General features: G+C 40.1%; 1 protein-coding gene across 1 annotated transcript in view; it reads left to right on the top strand.

Moving 5' to 3' along the window:
- The window catches only part of LOC306847239 (NLR family CARD domain-containing protein 3-like), a 112,570-nt gene that overhangs the window by 91,255 nt on the left and 4,924 nt on the right, over window positions 1-16,391 (top strand). The window contains exon 12 of the mRNA XM_079381077.1: window positions 5,147-5,320. Within this exon, the coding sequence (XP_079237203.1) occupies window positions 5,147-5,320 (174 nt within the window). The remainder of the gene's footprint in view (window positions 1-5,146; window positions 5,321-16,391) is intronic.

The raw sequence follows: 16,391 nt of genomic DNA, 5'->3' as shown, positions 1-16,391 counted from the left end.
AACACTTTTAATCATGGTCAGTATTTAACAGTCTTTTACAAACTCAGTCTCCGCACAGTCATGATTAATAATGTAACATTTGGACCAATCAGACACACAACTATTTGTTATATTTAACAAATAATTTCTTATGCCCCCTCACCTAACCAAAAGGCCAACTATGAGGGTCTGTGGACGCTCCCCCCCTCAAAATGCATCTAACACCTAAGGCGGCAGAACAGGCCTCTGGTTCCATGGCAACCCATCTGATAACACTTGTTTTATTGCTCAAAGGAATGCGGGAACTCGCTTCTTTTCCCCTTAGGAAAGAGACATGGACTCTTCTCTAATTAATTAATAGAAAAACCTTTCTTTGAATGAACACACATCTTCAGGTGACTGTGTATATTATTACGGTTCTTGTATATGTTTTTGCGCATTGTATCCTGTTTTATGCATGATTATGATAGAACACTAGTTAATATTACCTCATGTATATCATGTTTGGTCTCTATCAATTCGTCTTCGGATGATCTAATTGAGAGTGTATATTATATGTTGATACAAGGAAATATCCTTTCTTAGAGTTGATACGAACTTGCACTGAATGTTCGCTGGACAAACAGATTAGATGATGGCAATTTAATTCTACTACAGTTATTACTGTCAGCGAAAAAAAGCGCCCACCGAGCCTGCCTAGAGTTCAATTGTTTGGTGGATCTATTGTACTCTAAATTCTTGTGATCAGTCCAGACAATGAAAGGTACCCCCGAGCCCTCCAACAAATGACCATTCCTCCAAAGCCAGCTTAACCGCCAACAGCTCTCGGTTACCAATATCGTAGTTGCGTTCTGCGGGTGACAAACGATGGGAGTAAAACGCACAAGGGTGCATTTTGCCGTTCATGAGGGAATGCTGGGAAAGTACCGCTCCAGCCCCCACCTCAGACGCGTCGACCTCCACCACAAACTGACATGAAGGATCAGGTGTCACAAGAATAGGAGCTGAAACAAAGCGGCTTTTCAGGTTGGAAAATGCAGCCTCTGCTGCACTAGACCATCCGAACACCACCTTGGTGTAATTACAAATGAAATGTCAGTAAAAATTGGCAAAGACCAGAAACCTCTGCAGGGCCTTACGGGAATCTTGGGTTGGCCAATCAACCACAGTCTGAATCTTGTCGGGATCCATGCGCACCACCTCGGACGAGACAATAAACCCCAAAAACGGGACCGACTGTGCATGAAACACTCATTTCTCCACCTTGACAAAAAGACCATTGTCAAGCAGCCTCTGAAACACTCGCATGACGTGCTGAATATGCTCCTGGAGAGATTAAGAAAAAAATCAATGTGTCATCCAGGTAAACATATATGAACAGATCTCTCAATCTGTCTCTCAGCACATCATTGACGAGTGCCTGGAAGACTGCAGGGGCGTTGGACAGGCCGAACGGCATAACCAAATATTCAAAATGCCCCCTGGGGGTATTAAAAGCGGTCTTCCACTCACCCCCCCCCCCTGATGCGGACCAAATGATAAGCATTGCGAAGATCCACCTTCGTAAAAAAGGAAGCCCCCTGCAGCCGCTCGAAGGCCGAAGACATCAACGGCAAAGGATACGTATTCTTTGCCTTGATGTTGTTCAACCCTCTAAAGTCAATGCAAGGCCGCAGGGAACCATTCTTCTTACACAAAAAGAAGAATCCCACCCCAGCAGGGGAAGAGGAAGGCGGATGATCTTGGCTGCAAGAGAATCAGAAATATATTTCTCCATGGCCTCCCTTTTAGGAACAGAAAGCGATTATAACCTGCCTTTAGGCAGAGAAGTCCCTGGCAATAAATCTATAGCACAGTCATAAGGACGATGCGGAGGAAGAGAAGCTGCTCGAGACTTACTGAACACCTCCTTCAGGTCTAGGTACTCCCCGGGCACATTAAGCAGATCCAATGGTTCCTCCTGTAACACAGAACAAGAAACAGAAGAACAGGCAGACAACAAACAAGATGCATGACAAAAATCACTCCAAGAGTAAACAGTGTTCAATTCCCAATTAATATGAGGATTATGACGGGAAAGCCAAGGATGTCCAAGGACCACAGGAACTAGAGGAGAGTCAATTAACAGGAGACAGATCTCCTCAGTGTGATTACCAGAGGTGATGAACTTGATGACACCAGTACTCCGTGTGACTGATGGCATAACTTGCCCAACGAGTGCTTGAACACATATGGAATGTGGAAGCTTAATCACAGGAATGTCAAGCTGCAAGGCAAGAGATGCGTCGATGAAATTACCCTCCGCTCCGAGTCCAACAAGGCCTGGCAGTTGTGGAACCTATTGGTCCATTGTAGTCTGACCAGAAGGAGAGTAGCTGAAGAGGATTTTTCTAGAGACACACCACCAGTCAATAACCTCTGGTTTATTGACGGGTTTGGGCTTTTACCGGGCAATTAGTAACAAAATGACTCATGACTCATGACTCTCATGACTGGAACGAGGAGCAGCAAGGATGACGATTTTCCCCACAGAGCAGCGCGTCCAGATAACAGAGTAATCATTAACGCCACATTAGATCACTCCGTAGGAAACAATGTGGGTTGAAGTGTGAAAAACAAGGAGCATTTAGTCACAAAAGCTCAACATAGCTGTGGCTCACCGGAATAGGAGGCGGGTGGAGGTCCACGGGGCTCGCCATGATGATCCACTCGCTCAGATGGACGGGGAACAGGCGGGGGGGCTGGCACAGTGGGTGCTCCGGCTGTATGTGTCCTGAGCTACCGGAGCTGGACAGTAACCTGGGACACCTGCGCCACCAAGACTCGCACCGCACAACCCGTTGCCATGATCTGTTCCTCCTGTTGATCCAAAGGAGCCTTGTTACTGGTAAGGAATTCTCCCCATTCAATTCCACTTGCTGAATCCGTCTTGTTCGGATCAATATATCGGTATTTCAGGAAAAGAGATTCAGTTGTAAGTGCACAAACGTTTATTTTCTTAAGACCAAACAGCAACAGCATAAAGATGACAGGAAAATAGTGGGTGCAGATAAAGTCCTCAGCAGTGCAGGGACTACAATGGGCAGCAGATCCAGGACAGCGATCAAAAGAACACGTATTCCAGAGAGGATAGCAAATTTCCTCAGTAACAGATGGTTCCACAGATGATCGGCAGAAACTCCACAGGGTAGCATCCACAACGGTCGGAACCGAGAACAGCACACGGGAGACAGGAGAACACTGAACAGAGAACGAGAGTGAGGAAACAACGATCCGACAGGGAATGAACAACAAACAACTCACTATAAAGGGTGCAGCTGATCAGCACCAGCTGACCCTGATCGCTAATCAGTGATCATGAGTTGCCCAGAAACGCAGGTGACAGCAACACACACATACAGACACAAACAAAGGAGGAATCCACAGACCTGTGAACCGTGACAGTTCTTAAAAGCATTTCTGTTTTATGTCACCTACAAATCTCACACACAATAAAATCTGACCCCATTTTAAACTATGTAACCCAGCCTGTTAGGCTGATTGTTACAAACTTTATTGTCAGTGTCATCTATGGTTTTTAATTATTAATAATTAAATAATAATTATTGGTAACACTTTATTTTGATGGTCCCTTTTGAACATTCTGTTGACTATAAGTAACATTGCACTTACATGTCAACAAACTCTCAATAGAGTATTAGTAGACTGTCTGCTTCACATCTACTAACTCTTTATTGTGATGGCATCTCAACTGACATTCTACTGACTGTAATTAACTTTGCAAGTACGTCAACTTATTCTAACCCTAACCCTATCAGTCTACTAATACTCTACTAACACTCTAATGAGAGTTAGTCGATATGTAAGTGCAATGTTACTTATAGTCAGCAGAATGTATTAAAGGGACCATCAAAATAAAGTGAAACCTAATTATTTAAATTTTCCAATATATGCATTTAGTGTATGTAAGCTTTTAAATGGAAAAAAAAAACGATATTTACTGTAATTTATTTTATAGGAATTTAACTTCACCAGTCATAATAATACTACAACTTACCCTTGTTTAATGCAAGCTGGCATTGGTCACTGACAGATGACAGATGTTCATGCCCATTTTCTCCCTTCTTTCTCACAGCCGTCCACACCCATTTAAGTTGATTTTTCAGAATGACTGTGAGGTAGACTTGAGCTGAAAGATAACCAATTCTGTTATTTTTATGTGAAATACAGTTTTAATTTGTTCCATCAGGGTAACACTTTATAATAGCGTTCAGTTGCAAGTAATTTATAAGTGATTAGTCAATGATGAACTAATCATTTACCAAACATGACTATACGTTCACAAATGATTAAGTAATATGCTAACGATTTACAAATCTGTTGCAAGTTATCTTAAAAAAACAGCATATCATGAAATGATCAAACAGATCCTTAGTAAATGGTTAATAAGTTACTAGTTAATATATTATTAATCACTTTAAAATAATTGAAATGCCAACATTGTACTATTATCACACTGCATTAAAAATACTCGACGAGTGTCGGAGAAGACATCTGTCTACACCCTCACTAGTCAGCCTTTACATTGCAGTACACACTATATACACTAAAGTATTCAAAACCGGTTGTGTAAACGCATGAATAAATCATTTACAAAGTTTCTGCATCCCCTATTCTAAAAAGTGTAAACTATTCATCAGTTGTAAATATTTTACTCATCATTCGTAGATCTTTCACCCCAGTGTGTATACACACAACCTGTAACCGGCAGGTTTGTAAAACATTTACAAACAGTTCTGTCACTGTCATTCTGTTGCACTGCGGAAGCTTCTGTCACGAAAACAAATTCCTTGTATGTGTAAACATACCTGGCAATAAAGCTCATTCTGATTCAGATTTGTAAATCGTTAGCATATTATGTAATAATCATTTGTGAACAAAGTCATGTTTTGTAAATGATTAGTTAATCATTAACTAATCACTTATAAATGACTTGCAGCAGAACGCTATAATAAAGTGTTACCCAGGTGAGTTATAATTAAATTTTGTGCTCCGTGACACAGACCAAGATCCATCTAACATGGTGATTTGAGCATATGTTACTGGTTTCTCTTTGATAAAGTTTCTGTTGATCTGAGGGTGTGAAGAGTGTCATTGTTCTCTACAGGTTGTTGGATTGTGGTGTAGCAGATGAAAGTTGTGCTGCTCTGGCTTCAGCTCTGAGCTCAAACCCCTCACACCTGAGAAAACTGCATCTGTCATATAATAAGCTTGGAGACACAGGATTAAAGCTCCTCTCTGCTGGACTGGAGAATCCTCACTGTAAATTGGAGGAATTGAGGTAAGATCATCTCTACCATAACGACTCAGAGTGATTAAGGATTCACATGTAGATAGTGCATACATTACAGTATCTCCTTTGGCGTTCAGCGACAGATTCCTGCTTTAACTGTCAGATCCTGTCAGCAGTTGAAGGCAGGGGTGAGGAGTCTACACGAAAAGGACAATTTAGATCTGAACCTATTACTATCGTCCAAAAGAAAGTAAAACTAACAGTTAAATAAACCAATGAAACTGCAAACCAGATGAATAATATAATATATATATATATATATATATATACACACACACACATACATACATACATACATACATATACACACACACACACAGTGGTATGAAAAAGTGTTGGCCCCCTTCCTGATTTTTTTTTTTTTTTTATGCATGTTTGTCACACTTTAATGTTTCAGATCATCAAACAAATTTAAATATTAATCAAAGATAACACAAGTAAACAACATGTAGTTTTTAAATGAAGCGTTTTTTTATGAAGGGAAAACAAAATCCAAACCCACACGGCCCTGTGTGAAAAAGTGTTTGCTGAAGTGAACTTGGGTTCTGCAGCAAGACAATGATCCAAAACACACCAGCAAATCCACCTCTGAATGGCTGAAGAAAAACAAAATGAAGACTTTGGAGTGGCCTAGTCAAAGTCCTGACCTGAATCCTATTGAGATGCTGTGGCATGACCTTAAAAAGGCAGTTCATGCTCGAAAACCCTCCAATGTGGCTGAATTACAACAATTCTGCCAAGATGAGTGGACCATTCCTCCACAGCGCTGTAACAGACTCATTGCAAGTTATCGCAAACGCTTGATTGCAGTTGTTGCTGCTAAGGGTGGCCCAACCAGTTATTAGGTTTAGGGGGCAAGCACTTTTTCACACAGGGCCATGTGGGTTTGGATTTTGTTTTCCCTTCATAATAAAAAACTTAATTCAAAAACTGCATGTTGTGTTTACTTGTGTTATCTTTGATTAATATTTAAATTTGTCTGATCTGAAACATTAAAGTGTGACAAACATGCAAAAAAAAAAATTATATATAGATTTTATATAGTGTTATATATATGTTTTATACAGAGCATGAAGGCATCATCGCGCCGTAAAAAAATGAATACAATGAATTTCCTATCATAATCAAATATATAGTTTGGTAAAAACCCAACTATGATTTTGTAGTCATGTAGCCTAGTATGTATGATTTTATAGAATAGAAGATATGATTCTGCAGCCATAGACTCACGCATACTTTTTACTATAAAAGGATGTACTTTGTACTATAAAAAGGATATTTTATAACTGAGAAACTTATTATTGTTTAGCACGCTAATAAAATCTATTTGTGGATTAATAATAAACATGGTCTAAACATTCTTAGATGGTAGTATCATCATGTTGTCGTTTGGGAAAAACCCACCAAAACATGTTCAAGCTTATGTCACAATAACACGCTAACTAATGCAAAAAGAAGAAACATTACTTACTCATCAGATCGATCTCCTCTTCTGGATGAAATATTGTTCCTCTTTTGAGGAAAATCCAGTCTTTACTCAGGGCGTCTTCTTCCAGAAACGAACAGCAGCCACGATGAACAGTCTCCTGACTCTTTGTTTATGTTGGGCGTCTCCACGCGGCTCCACGCGGGGCGGGATTGCATTAGAGATAATGAGTTAGACAGGAAAGACTGAACATGGTGTTGGTTTCACACGGATTGCTTCACAGAATATTTGTTTTTCGACATGAATTACTTCACGTATTAGACATGTAAACTAATCCAATACAATCACATGCACTCACACATGTTGCAGGAAGAGAGAAAGTGAGGAAAGAATGAGTTTAAGAGAATGAAAATGTGAAATCCCAAGCTTATAGCAATATGTGCAATTGCACATAGACCCGAACAACCATCAATCACTTAATTAAGTCAAGTCAAGTCCCCTTTATTTATATAGCGCTTTTAACAATACAGATTGTGTCAAAGCACTATTTATTTATATTTTATATTGTTGTCATTTCTAACAATATTATGTAGTTAGGCATTGTATTATATTTTTAGTTATTTTATTTTATTTTTAGTTTTATTGCATTAAGTCGAGGTCTTCACTGTGGATATGTCCCCGGGGCTCATCCAGGTGTCCCGGCCTCCGTCGACGATTAAGGAGACATCATCTCCCGGCGCCGATCCACCATCTGATCCGGACACGGACTGAGAAACAGAATAAGAAAGAAACAGACAAATATTAGCGTAGATGCCATTCTTCTTACGATGTAATGAGTACATCGTGTGCTATGGGGAGTGTTCCCGGTTCCGGTTCATCTAATTAATGCAGCCTACCAATCTTTTAATGGATTTGAATAATAAATCAAGTTCAAGTTGAGCTTTATTGTCATTCCGCTACATGTGGGGACATACAGTGGAACGAAATGTCGTGCCTCGCAGGACCACGGTGCTACATAAATACAGACATACAACAATGAAGTAAAAAACACTATAAACCTATACACAACTAACCTACTGACAGATTTAACTATAAGTATACTATATATAAGTATTTACCCTATACAAACTAAAAGAATACAGGATAAAAAATACAAACTATACGAATGTTTCACAAATACTGTACGTGTGCAAAGAGAGACATTTTGAGTCAAGCAGCTGGTTGGGGAACAGTGCAGGATGATTTGTAGTGCATGAGCATGTAAACATACATATATTGCTGAGTCTTTTGTGGGACCATGTTTCAGGAGGTAGGGGTTTGCATGGGGTTTCAGAGGGGGGCGGGGTGATTTGAGTTCAGGGCTCTCACAGCCTGGGGGAAAAAGCTGTTGAGCAGTCTGGCGGAGCGGGTTCTGATGCTCCGGTACCGTCTTCCTGATGATAGGAGCTGGAAGAGACAGTGGGCGGGATGGGTGGAGTCCTTCACGATGCTGTTGGTTTTGCTGGAGCATCGTGTAAGGAAAATGTCCAGGATGGAGGGGAGAGGGGCACCGATGATCTTTGCAGCTGTGTTCACTGTCCGCTGGAGGGTCTTGCGGTCAGCAGCACTGCAGTTCCCGTACCAGACAGTGATGCAGCTGGTCAGCACACTCTCAATGGTGCCTCTGTAGAATGTGGTGAGGATGGGTGGAGGGAGACTTGCTCTTTTCAGCCGGCGGAGAAAGTGTAGGCGCTGTTGTGCCTTTTTGGAGAGTGACATGGTGTTGGTGGTCCAGGTGAGATCCTCTGTGATGTGCACCCCCAGGAATTTAGTGCTGCTGACTCTCTCCACAGTCGAGCTGTCGATGGTCAGTGGGGGGTGGTCAACGGAGTTTCTCCTGAAGTCCATTACAACCTCCTTTGTCTTCTCCACATTGAGGGACAGATTGTTGGTGCCACACCATTCAGCCAGCTGTGCCACTTCCTCTCTGTAGTGCGTTTCATCGTTGTTGCTGATGAGACCTATACCACTGTTGTGTCATCAGCAAACTTGATGATGTGGTTGGAGCTGAACTTGGCAGTGCAGTCGTGGGTCAGCAGTGTGAAGAGCAGCGGGCTGAGCACACAGCCTTGTGGGGCACCTGTGCTCAGTGTTGTAGAGCTCGAGGTGTTGTGGCCGACACGAACTGACTGAGGTCTTCCAGTTAGAAAGTCCAGGATCCAGTGACACAGGGAATTGTTAAGGCCCAGCAGGTTTAGTTTATTTATGAGCTGTTGTGGGATTATTGTGTTGAATGCCGAGCTGAAGTCAATACACAGCATTCTAACATAGGAGTCTTTATTTTCTAAGTGGGTAAGAGCCAGGTGGAGGGTGGAGGACATAGCATCGTCCGTAGAGCGGTTTGGACGGTATGCAAACTGGAGCAGGTCGAGTGTGTTGGGGAGGCTGGTTTTGATGTTGTGCATGACTAGCCTCTCAAAGCACTTCATCATGATTGGAGTCAGTGCTATGGGACGGTAGTCATTGAGACAGGACACAGGTGATTTCTTTGGTACCGGTATGATTGGTGTGGATTTGAGATGTGGGGATGACTGCCTGGCTCAGCGAGGTGTTGAAGATATCTGTTAGGACATCTGTCAGCTGTGCAGCACAGTCTCTCAGAACACGGCCAGGTATGTTGTCAGGACCCGCAGCCTAGCGTGGGTTAATCCTAGATAGGGTCTTCCTTATGTCGGCTGGAGACAGACAGAGCGCCCGGTCGTTGGGAGGTGTGGGCAGTTTTTGTGCAGGTGTGTCATTCTGCATTTCAAACCGTGAATAAAAGTGGTTGAGTGCATCGGGGAGGGATGTGTCCTCATCACAGGCCTGTGGCGGGGGCTTGTAGTCAGTGATGGTCTGAATGGCTTGCCACAGGCTCCGTGTGTCTCTGCTGTCTGTGAAGTGGTTGTTGATTTTTTGAGCATATGACCGTTTTGCATTTTTGATGCCACAGGACAGACTGGCTCTTGCTGTTTTGAGGGCTGCTTTATCTCCTGATCTGAATCCTTCATCTCTGGTCTTTAGCAGCCCACGAACCTCTGCTGTCATCCATGGCTTCTGGTTTGCACGTGTGGTGATGGTCTTGGTGACTGCTTACATCAAAAAGTGCACTGATGATGTGACAGTCACAGTTTCAGTGTACTCATGCAGGTCTGTGTGGTTGTTGTAGGTGGCTTTAACCCTCTGGGCCCTGAGGGTGTTTTGGGGACCTGGAGAACTTTCGACATGCCCTGACATTTGTGGTTTTTTCAGTTGCTTATAAAAATATAAATGGCTAAAGTCTAATAACACTGTAAACAGCACAAACAGGGCTACAATAATATGTTAGCAGCATTTATGTACATGATTGTGTTTTTGAGAAATCAACGTTTATGCGTGGTTAGTGAAAAACTAAAATTTTGAAGTCACTGAAATAAGACCATAAAACACATACAGAACAATTGTTCACAAGACTTTTGAGAACTGGATCTTGTAGCCTAGAATTTTTGCTTCAAAATTATGTGAAAATCATCTTGTTTATTTGCTCACAGAAAACAATACATTGATTAAAATTTTTAAAGACATGTTTTGTGATTGAAAGCCAATATGCGAGGGAGTGGTAATGTCCTTGAATATTAAGTGATTTTCACCTGAGAGACAAAGGGCCCTCCCCTAAAGCTGCTAATGGGTCTACAGAAGCTCTTATTAAGAATTAACAGAGGTTCAGAGGTTTGTGTTTTATTGAAAATGTTTGGTCTGAATTACCGTTTTGGTGGTCAGCGTTTGCTTCAGTTGGGCTCCTGACCTTTGACTTTTTAATATCAGCTATTTTTTGGCTGTTTTAACTGTGTTTACAAAGCACATTTGTTACAGCAAAATCAGAGAAAGCAAGAGTATCAGTGAATGCTGGTTATATATTGATGATGAAGTGCTCATCGTGGAGTTCCTTGATTCACTAGTTTCATTTTGTCTAATGCTTTAACAATTGTACTACATTATTAACATAGTTAAGTTTCATATTACCACCACTGTGAAACTACAACAAGAGCTACTGAATCAATCAGTTATAATGAAGTGTTTTTGAACACATTGTGTGAAAAAAAAAAAAAAAAAAAAAACTGCATCGAGAAACACAGACATCCAAAATCAGCCGAGGTGTCAAGTAACGAAGTACAAATACTTCGTTACCTTCGTTACCTTAGAAGTGACTATGTGTGTTTTAAAAAAAATTGATAACAAAATTTTGGAAGAAATAGTACAGCACCTTAAATCTTCAACCTGCTATCTTGACACACTTCCCACATTTCAAAAGTGTGCTTAACTGTTAAGAAGCTGATCTCTTAGAAGTGGTGAACGCCTCACTTCTTTCTGGGACTTTTCCAAACACCCTTAAAACTGCAGTTGTTAAGCCCCTTCTGAAAAATCTTAATAACACCATGTTGAGCAACTATAGACCCATATCAAATCTTCCTTTCATAGGTAAGATTATTGAAAAGGTAGTTTTTAATCAGCTGAACAACTACTTAAACTCAAATGGATACCTGGACAATTTTCAATCTGTTTCCGAGCGCATCACAGCACAGAGACAGCACTCATTAAGATAATAAATGATATTCGCCTCAATTCTGATTCTGGCAAAATATCAGTGCTGGTACTACTAGATCTTAGTGCTGCGTTTGACACTGTCGATCATAACATACTCTTAGAGAGACTGGAAAACTGGGTCGGGCTTTCTGGGATGGCACTCAAATCGTTCAGGTCATAGTTAGAAGGGAGAGGTTATTATGTGAGTATAGGAGAGCATAAGTCTAAGTGGACGGCCATGACATGTGGAGTCCCACAAGGCTCAATTCTTGCACCACTCTTGTTTAACCTGTATATGCTCCCACTAAGTCAGATAATGAGGAAGAACCAAATTGCCTATCACAGCTATGCTGATGATACCCAGATTTACCTAGCCTTATCTCCAAATGACTACAGCCCCATTGACTCCCTCTGCCAATGCATGGATGAAATTAACAGTTGGATGTGCCAGAACTTTCTTCAGTTAAACAAGGAGAAAACTGAAGTCATTGCATTTGGAAACAAAGATAAAGTTCTCAAGGTGAATGCATACCTTGACTCTAGGGGTCAAACAACTAAAAATCAAGTCAGAAATCTTGGGGTGATTCTGGAGACAGACCTTAGTTTCAGTAGTCATGTCAAAGCAGTAACTAAATCAGCATACTATCATCTCAAAAACATTGCAAGAATTAGATGTTTTGTTTCCAGTCAAGACTTGGAGAAACTTGTTCATGCCTTTATCACCAGCAGGGTGGATTACTGTATTGGTCTCCTCACCGGCCTTCCCAAGAAGACCATTAGACAACTGCAGCTCATCCAGAACACTGCTGCCAGGATTCTGACTAGAACCAGAAAATCTAAGCATATCACACCAGTCCTCATGTCCTTACACTGGCTTCCAGTTACATTTAGGATTGATTTTAAAGTACTTTTACTTGTTTATAAGTCATTCAATGGCCCAGGACCTAAATACATTGCTGATATGCTCACTGAATATAAACTGAACAGACCACTCAGATCATTAGGATCGAGTCAGTTAGAAATACCAAGGGTTCACACAAAACAAGGGGAGTCTGCGTTTAGCTATTATGCGGCCCGCAGTTGGAACCAGCTTCCAGAAGAGATCAGATGTGCTAAAACATTAGCCACATTTAAATCAAGACTCAAAACTCATCTGTTTAACTGTGCATTTGTTGAATGAGCACTGTGCTATATGTCCGAACTGACTGCAATGAATTTTATGTATAATCATTTTCTTTAAATTCATTTTAAATCAATTTCTATATCATCTTAAATTTCCTTGTTTTTATTATTTTTATTTCCATGTTTTTATTGATTTTAATGTCTATTTCACTTTCTTTTATGCAAAGCACTTTGAATTACCACTGTGTATGAAATGTGCTATATAAATAAACTTGCCTGCCTGCCTGCCTACCTTACTTAAGTAGAAATTTTGGGTATCTATCTATACTTTACTGGAGTAATTATTTTTCAGCCGACTTTTTACTTCTACTCCTTACATTTTCGCACAATTATCTGTACTTTATACTCCTTACATTTTAAAAATAGCCTCGTTACTCCTATTTCATTTCGGCTCGTTTTCATTCCGGCTTGTCATCGTCATGGGCGTTGCTACGTCATTTTTAGGGGGGCTTTAGCACCCCTAAATTTCTGCTCAGCCCCCCTAAAAATCTTGCGATTCTTCCCCTTTAAATTTGAAACGGCAGCAGACTTCGGCTCTTCCCCATCTTTCTGTGCGTTCTTCAATCCACAGACTGCGGTGGCGCAGAGGAGAGGACAAGGTGTGCGTTTATCGATAGATTGTTATAATATCTACATCTGTGCAGTTCTTTGTCTTAAATACAGTTTACAAAAAGTCATGGGAGAGCAATCGGTTTCCAATCTTCTGTAAAGTTTTCGCTGCATTCACCACTCTTCACACCACAGCTGTTTCCTTCAGCGAAAGCCCTTAACACATTATACGCATACTTTATAAAACGATCACGTTATTGCTATTTTCATTTGAAAATTTAGCTTTCAATATAGAACTTAATATTACAGTGCATGTGGCATTAACTACCATACAGTTATGCATAGAAGTGATTAAAGACAGTGACAGACAGCACTCAGTCAGTGCACTCATTTTAATTGTATATCAGAGTGATTGACAGAGATTGAAACATTGTGTGTCCTTCTCACAGACTGCTTCAGTTTTGCTGTTTTTTTTATTTTTATTTTTTTTACTTTTAAAAGTTAATCACAGCACCCACATAGTTTAATCCATTGTCCAGCCTTATAGCTGTGTTGTTTATATTGCTAATATGGATAGTCAGTGTAAGTTTAAAGTGATATGATGTTTTATGTTTACAATTTTCTGTTTGTACTTGAGCATAGAAAAAGATTTGTACTAGTAATGCAAACAGTAACATTTTTGGTTTGTACAGTAAACAGGTGTGTGTGTGTGTGTGTGTGTGTGTGAGATCAGGTAGACTTGTATTTGGCTTGTACTCGGATGTTATACCCATCTATGCAATACAGTGGAATACTGCAATAAGTTTAGTATACCATCCTACCCTATTAATACATTTTTTTGTAAATATTTATTTATTTTTTATTATTATACCATCATTGGGGGCTGAGCCCCCCTAAAATGAAAATCCTAGCATCGCCCTTGGTCATCGCTCAAAAAAAAAAAAAAAAAACCTATCTAGATAAATCGCGCCATCCGGATAGAGTGAATTGTGGTTGGATGAGAATATAAACCTATACCATTCCGACACCCTATTGGTTTGTACGCGATCCATCGCACCTGCACATGACACAAATCACGTCACACTCAAAAAAGATTATTTCTTAAAAGTTATTATTTCTCCACTACTGGCTCATTTATCAAACGGGTGCTTTCTCTTCGTCCGTTGCCCTCACAGATTCCTGCAGCTAAGCTTGGATGTACATTTACATTCCAATAAAGGTTATTGATGACATGCCTCTGAAGTTTGACTTTTTGCACCATTACAATACTTACAGGCAACTAGTCATCATATCTTCCGCTCCATGAAACACGTTAATGCTCAGTAGTACACATATATGGTTTTTTAATGTATTTGCATTGTACTAAAATGCGTTCATTTTCAGTGGGCACATATCCGGCTGAAACAGGAAGCCTAGTGCATCCCACATTTTTCAACATTAACATTTTAATATAGCATTATAGTCATTATGGCCTTTAGAAAAATGTTTTTTTGAGGAGGTGGGGTAGTGCACAATAGGCCCCTGTGCCGCGGCCTAAGCTTTTGTCCTTAATGGCATTTATTTTTCCTTCCATTACTTTTACTTTTATACTTTAAGTAGTTTTGAAACCAGTACTTTTACACTTTTACTTGAGTAAAAAACTTGAGTTGATACTTCAACTTCTGCAGAAGTCTTTTTAAACCCTAGTATCTATACTTCTACTTGAGTAATGAATGTGAATACTTTTGACACCACTGAAAATCAGCATATGAATCTCAACAATGGTAGCAATAAAACAAGAAAGAGAAACTTTTAATATCTCAAAACAGGGTATAAAATGTCACAACAAAAATATCAGCACAACAATACATGCAAATAAAGAAAATATTAAGACCATTCAGCTGCGTAATTTATTCACACTGCAGTGCATGCTGGGAGTTTCATTTTAAGCTGGAACCCAGCATGCATTGCGGCATGAAACTTCTGTCACCATTGTTGAGATTCCTATGCTGATTGTTCACATTGTCTGTGAGTGTCTAAGGATGCAGGAATTCAAAAGGTTTATAAAACTCTTGTAAATGAATGATTCGTGAAACATTGTTCAGTCTCATACAACAAAATCACAGAGCTACTGCAATCAATAGACATTAAAACAGATCAAACACCCATGTAACTGAAGAATAAACATTAAACGAGATCAGAGATTCAGATGAGTCCACCATAATTTTGGCGTCATCATAATATAACCAATATCATCTGACCTATTTTGTCTTGCTATGAGAAATGTTCTTTTTGAACACAGTTACAGCTGACAGAAAATGTCTCATGGTAAGCGTCAAGGTTCAAGGGCACAACTAAAACAAAACTGACCTCCGTAACTGTAACTACAAACTTTATTGTATATTCCTGTAGGCTGCTTTCTCAAAAATGACAAATATTACCCAGAATGCATGGTTTTCTACAGTATATTACTGTTTTTATAGAAAGTGGTATGTTGCTGACAGAATTTGTAAATTTTTCTACAGCAAGGGTTAACGGTGTAGTTATCAGTTTAGGGCCAACTAAAAATATACCATGTTCATGTGACTATGACAAATTACAGAGTTTTGTTCGTCGTGCAATCAAAATACAAATTATAAGAAAAATAGAAATAGATGGTAAACTTAATAATCCTTCCTAGCATCAAATAAAAATCTAAACATCAGAATTAGAAATGAGGTATTAAGCCAACACTTGCGTGCTACCGCCTCCTCTGCTGACTAATTGCTTCTCCTGCAATTAGTAAAAACACATTAAGTTATCAGGTGTAAACAGGCCCAATGAATGCTTGCAAATATCATTCAGCATCTGATATAATTAGGCTGGGAATGAATGTGTATACAACGCTGTACATTCAAATGAAAGATTGATGTAGAACTTTTTTTATGGGCTTTTATGCTATTTTAGATAGGACAGTAGAGAGAGACGACAGGAAAGCACTGGGAGGAGAGGGATCGGCAAAGGACCTCGAGATAAGGAATTTCAATGCACTAACCACAAGACTATTGACGATGACTGATGTAGAACTTTAAAGTAGATGCTGCATTGTGATTGTAGGTCTTTTCGTCATTCCTTCATTCCCAGCCAATGAGTCTTCTGATAGAACTATTACATATGCTTCCATCACTCTGGCCCGGTTTACACCTGGTATTAGTATGTGTTTTGGTTGACTGGATCACATGATGATCCTGCCCCTTTAATCTTGAAAGTTAAAGTGGCCTTTTCAGCCAGATCGTAGTGCCGATCGAATCGAATGCGATTTCTACCGAGGGAACCCCCACCATCTCGGAACATCTCGGGGTT

Source organism: Barbus barbus (genome assembly GCF_936440315.1).
Source record: "Barbus barbus genome assembly, chromosome: 27".
Lineage (NCBI taxonomy): Eukaryota > Metazoa > Chordata > Actinopteri > Cypriniformes > Cyprinidae > Barbus > Barbus barbus.
The sequence above is the reverse complement of the archived record's forward strand: the minus strand, read 5'-3'. Positions and strand labels throughout refer to the sequence as shown.